At 39.1% G+C, this 6070-nt stretch overlaps 1 protein-coding gene across 2 annotated transcripts in view; it reads right to left on the reverse strand.

Moving 5' to 3' along the window:
• Positions 1-5391, reverse strand: part of pkp3a (plakophilin 3a) — a 17629-nt gene extending 12238 nt beyond the window's left edge. Inside the window, exons 1-2 of one of the 2 annotated variants that reach the window (XM_026175605.1) lie at positions 5282-5391; positions 868-1045 (exon numbers count right to left, since the gene is read on the reverse strand). In XM_026175605.1, the coding sequence (XP_026031390.1) occupies positions 868-1045; positions 5282-5284 (181 nt within the window). In that variant the 5' untranslated portion in view covers positions 5285-5391. Of the gene's footprint in view, positions 1-867; positions 1187-5281 lie in introns of those variants that run through there. The other variant, XM_026175604.1, reaches the window with a different exon arrangement.
• Positions 5392-6070: the final 679 nt, after the last annotated feature.

Genomic DNA, 6070 nt, shown 5'->3' on the forward strand with positions numbered 1-6070 from the left:
CTCCTCTGCAGAGACATGACATTGAGTAAAATGGCTGCTGCTGGAGCTCATCTCAGAACAAAACGCAAATTCCTCGAAGAGCTGACGAGAAAAATGAGTCCACAGGAATTCAGACAAGCATGCAGAACACCCCCCACCCCCCAGGCCATATCAGTTGAGTGTCACTCTTGCATTTGAAACTATTGGCTCGGAGTCAGACTTGGAGGTCTGAAAAGAGTTTAGGGAAAAAACGAATCGAAAGAAAAACAAATTAATTTTATCATTAGGTTTCTATTTATTAGACAAATAAACAAGTGGTGAAGCAACAGGGAAGTAGTTTCTCTTTCAAGCTGTATTGATGGGATTAATCATCTGGGTAATTTTCACAGTAAAAAGTGTAAAAGAAAATGAATGCAGCCTCTTAAATGTCAGCATTTTAAATTTCCTATGGGTGTTGGAGTCTGTAGATGAATCCTTTTATAGCTCAGCGTGAGCTCTATGAATATGTCTTGTTTCAAAACTCAAACCAAGCCTTTCTTGGCTGGAGTTTGATATGTCTGGACATAAAAAGATCATGCTTTTATTACCTGGCATGTTTACTACCTGAGTCAGTGTGACAGATCATAATGTCGTCAAATAAGACCAAAGGAAACATGGTCACAGGACTGAGTGGTCTGATTAACAACTCATCTGTATCACTCAGCACTGCTGAGCACCTGTGCCCGCAGCGCCAGGCTGGAAACTTGGATTGTCACACTTAATTCCGCCACTTGTCCGCACTGAACACAGACCACCTCACACAACAGCTCTCAATTGGAAATGCAGAGCAGTGAGAGAGTGTAGGTGTACCTCCATGTGAAAGCGACTTAAAAACTCGTTGATGTTTACCTGACATGGCGTAGTGTGAGGTGGATCCATTCTGACGCGGAAGTGTGGACTTTTCCGCCAGTCTCATCTGGATCTGCTGCTGGACGCGTCGCGCTTTCGCAGAGTCGTCAGACACAGAGCCCCCATTCCCGACTTTGATCTCGGACGGGAGGGCGTAAGTTGAGACTGAAGTGTTGGGCTGTAAAGCAGTCAAAAACACGTGCTCTGAGCCGACTGTACTCATGGTGAAAAGTTAAAAGAGAGCAAAAATAGGTCACACACTGCCGCGGACAGGGTGCCTGCGCTCTGCGTCGTGGCAGCTCAAACTGTCTGTGGTCAGACGCACCGAAAGAGCCGAGCTCTGCAGCCGGAGGTGGAGCCTCAGAGACGAGTCACACTTACTACCAGATTCACAGGTGAGCTGCTCCCCCTTTAGATAAGAGTCCGATAAGATGGAGAAGAATCCAAATTCTCGCTGACTCAGTCAGTCATTTGAAGGTTTTTCAAAACAGTCATGCGAAGTTGATTGCATTTTTCCCCTACTTCACTGGAAAATACCAGAAACCGGGACAAATATGGAAACAACTCTTTAAAACGGTTGTGGGAACGTCAGCTTCCGTTTTTGTTTCGTTAAGTTGTTGATTTTCTTCTTGGTTTTGTTTTTAAATTGACTCATTTTTTTTGTAGTAACGATTTTTTAAATAGAATAAATAAATTAAGAAGATTTATTCAAATACTATAAAGCTGAATATTGTATTCGAGTATTTCTATTTTAAGTGGTGAGATGACTTTCAAATTGACACTTTTTAGCGTCAAGAGTTCACACACAAAATATAGCGAGCGATGCATGTAACAGTAATCGAGCAGAATTATTAAGCCAACTTTCATTTTTCAAATTTTGGTAGAAAAATGTGAAATAGCTGCAGTGATGTATTGAAATATGCAAATACAGTATATAAAGGCAAAAACAGTCTGTGGAGTTCTGGCGAGCTTGAAAGTCCAGATTTGGTGTGACCACCTTTATTCTTTTTAACACAGTCTGAACTCTCTTAGGCAAGCTTTCTTATAATTTCTAAAGTAGTCTTTAGAAATAGTTCTCAAGGCTTCTTGAAGGACATTTAAAGCTCTTCTTTGGATGTTTGCTGTCTTTTCATCTGCTCTCTGTGAAAATGATGCCACACAGCTTCAGTAGTGTTGAGGTCCAGGCTCTGGACTCCATGACTGACAGTGTTCTACTGTGTGTTTTTCTATCCAGGTTTATTTTTACTGTACTGGCAGTATGTTTGCAAATAAGACACTCAGCAGATGGTAAAGCATGGTGGATCCAAGTCTATCTGTGTTCATAATTCTATCAATTTTGACAAGACCACCCAAGACCTTTGGCTAAATTACAGCCCCAAACCATAACAGAGCCTCCACTGTTTACAGATGACCGTAGACCCGTTACCACTTGTTTTCTGTCCAGTTCTTTTATACAGTAATTTGACATACCTCTGACTTTTGTCCTCGTTTCCCTTCCTTTAAAATGACTTCTTTACAGCCATCCTTCCACTGACACCATTTTTGATGAGACTGGTGAACAGTAGATGGCTCAGCTGAGGGGTCAGTTCTCTTGCATCTCTACCTTTGTCAGATCTTTGCTGGATATTTTCCTGTTTCTTAAGAACATATTGTATCTGCATTATGTTTTAGGACTTCCATTTTTTCTTTTGTCCTCCACTGGTCAAGTTTCTTCCAAGCCATGAAGTTTTTGGCTAATGGGTCATCTTGCTAGTGTAAAAATAGAATTTTATGCCTGATAACTGTGTTATCTTTGGCATTTTCCTTCATCCAGCTAAAGAAACTGGGACAAATTAGGGGGTTTGTAAGGATGCTTGTAACAAAGTGTCTGACAATACAATTTAAATTAGGTTCTTTGCTAAGTTGTCTGTTATGTGCTCATCCCTTGAGTTAGGTGCATTTTTTTAAATGTTTCATAGGTCAGTGTTAAGCGGCTCAGCAAATTATAAATCATGGTCAGGTACTGGGACTGACTGAAAATTGTTGAAAATGTTAAAAAAAAAAAAAGTAATCAAATCAAATTTAATCTAATAAAAAAATATTATGTGAAAGCTTTACATAGAGGGAGATGTGATATATTAAGAGCATTGTTTTATGTCAGTGAGGGCAAATAAATTGCAACAACCTAAATGTGGGACAAAAATTGTTTGTGTTGGAAATGTTACTAATAGCTTGAGGCATTTGGCATGTAGATCCACTGTTCTCAACACCTCACTAAATAAATACTGTGAGCATAAAAGTTCTTTTTTCCCCTGCCGTGATAGTCTCCTGTCATGTATTCTTTTTTTTATCCCAATAACTTTTAAAAAATTTGTTATTTCAACTACCTTATACCTATATTTTGTTTGGCTTTCAGTGTGAGGCATGCATCATTTTGCTACAGGTTTGTGAGGCTCACACTGTAGTTGTGATAACCATCCACAAAAACCCAATCTGTGACTTTGTGGTGACTCACAATGTTCCACCTTGAGCATATAGCAAAGGCAGAAAAACACGGTGATCTGTTAACGAGACTCGTGATGAGAGTCACTGGATTTTAGAAAAATATCTGCTGACTTTTGAAAACTAGTGCCAGTATAAATATAAGCCTCAGTGTAAGACTAGGTTTAGGTCAGGGGTACTTAACACACAATAAAATACATGGATCAGATAAATATGAATAAATAACAGTGACATTTTTCAACTTTTTTTTTTTAAACAAATTTTCCTTCAAAATGAATTATTTATAAATGAACTAACATGTTAGTTACATTAGCCGTATACAAGAACTGACACTCACTGATGTTCATTTGACAAACAAATAATTTATTATTTTGCATTTGAAAGCTGACACTTGTAATGACCCAGCTTTGTCCAGGCCTGTTGAGTGTGTGTGTGTGTTCCCTTTGTGTTCCTTTAGCTGCCTGGTAGGTGGAGCTAACCAGTGCAATCTGAATCCCGGCCAGCCCCTTCTGCCATATTTATGCACCAACTTTCTCAGTCTGTGCTCTCTCTACTGATTGGCTTGTAAGTTTAGATTTTTAAAACCATGCATCACTTTCCCGTCATCAGCTAAGCACACGAAACTGCAGACACGCTATAAACACCAACCGATTTTTTTGTTACATTTGAAAGCGTTCACACATTAAACCTCTTCAGTCAGTTCTATTTACTGAATTAGAAAATGATTGGTGGGTCAGCCAGCACCAGATGTCATGTGGGTTGTAAATTGAGTATTGCTGATCTGGAATGCTTCAGTATAATGACCCTTGAGGAATACTGCTATTTAACATTTAAACCATTAAAATAAAGTTATTCTTAAACATGATGTCAGAAGATAATGTGACAGTGTGTATGTCAGATGGTGGGACAGAAAAATGTCTGTGCAGCAAACACGTCTTTCACCTTTTTCTTTTTCTTGTGTTTTTGTCAATTATTATGCAGATTTGTCAACATATCCTTATATATTCTAAATAATCCTATTTGTATGCTTGTAATAATCATAGTATTACTTCGTTGTACTTTTTTAAATACACTGGGTAGATTTACGTAGAGCTTTGTTCTCTGTGATTTCACAAATTGGCACGATATTAAGCTGAGTCTCGCAAATGACGTCATGTATGAATGCAGGACTGTTACAAGGTGTGGCACAGTCACACTCTGTTATTAAGCTGAGCCACACCCCAGTTTTATCTAGTTTGCTTTATTCCAGCTCTTAGCAACTATGAGTCACTGTATCCAAAACAAAAGTGATATAGAGCGTGATAGTAAGACGCGTTATCTCCATGTTGGCACCATCTACCTACCTAAATGTGATAAGATTAGGGGAAAAGAAAAACACAGGATAAACACAGTAATGGTTTCTATCTGACTGTACAAAGACATTACAACTCTTATTGCTTTGTCTGCTTCCTCCTATTGTGTGAATGCATTTGGACATATAAGAAAAAGAGGAATATTACACTTCATCTATCTAAAGCTTATTTTTCACTGATTTTCCCGTGATTATGCAATTTCATCTTGCTAATAACGTTAAAGATTTCATTTATCCAAAAGCAAATCAATCTCAGTGCATTTACACTGAAACACATGCAGCAGGTGATCTATGGAAACATGACCTCCTTCCTCAGATTAGTAACTGAAAAATCACCTTTTACATATTTCCTCACACACTCTGCAAACCCGTTCTCTCTGACTTCCCCTCTATTGTCAAAGCACATTTATAAGCAGAAACGGTTGGCCGCTTCACATGTAGGAGATAAATGAAGCTCCGAGTGATGCTGCAAATCTTTCAGTTCCACAGCTAATGAAATTCAAAAGAATATTACTTCATGGTCCAAACAGCAGGAAACATAATGCACTGAGTATAAAAGTCTGTTCATAAGTTCTGACTTACCATTACCACTGAAGTGGAGTTGAGTGTGGAGGTTCTCTCTCTGCAAACGTTTACCTGTTCTGACCTGATCTGGGGGCAATTAGAAAGTATAAGTTATATCTACTGTCACCGCCCAGAAAATTCTAATTCCACCAAATGCAGAGGTACAGAAAACAAAGAGGTGAGTCAAATGGGAGTAAGACATTGTGGGGCGTGAAAAAAATCGACAGTTGTCAGTGATTCCGAGGAAGAGCGGCAAATGAAAACGAAAGACTTTTTTTTAAAACTGAACTTTTGCCTCTGCTTCCGAGGCTCCCTGAGAACACAGAGCAGGTTTTGTAATGTGAATTGCTTTTAAATATCTCTGTTTATGTTGCTTTACGGCTCGATGTTAGTGGAATTTTTTTAGAATTTATTTTAGGATGTCGCAACAATTCATTGATGAGTCAGTCAGTAATTAAAGCATTGGAGCAACTGTTACACTGAATTCTCAGCACAAACCAGAGGTGCTGAGTGACAGAAGTCTACATAGAGGGTACTGACTCAGGGCAGTGCATGTCTGCGTGTGTGCGTGTGTGCATGTGTGCGTCAGAGAAGCTGATGGTAAGAGCAAGACACCCTTGCTCTGCGTGCTGCCTCATGTATTAGAAACCATCTGTTTGTTTGTGGTAATCTCTGAAACCTATGACTAGAAGAATGAAGACACCCAGACATTAGGAAAGCATAGAAAAAAAAAATAGAAACCAGACATTCAGACATGAAGATGCACATATCGGTTGTCATGGCTGCATCATTTCTGCTGTGGTCGTC

This window comes from Astatotilapia calliptera, chromosome 7 (genome assembly GCF_900246225.1).
Source record: "Astatotilapia calliptera chromosome 7, fAstCal1.2, whole genome shotgun sequence".
Lineage (NCBI taxonomy): Eukaryota > Metazoa > Chordata > Actinopteri > Cichliformes > Cichlidae > Astatotilapia > Astatotilapia calliptera.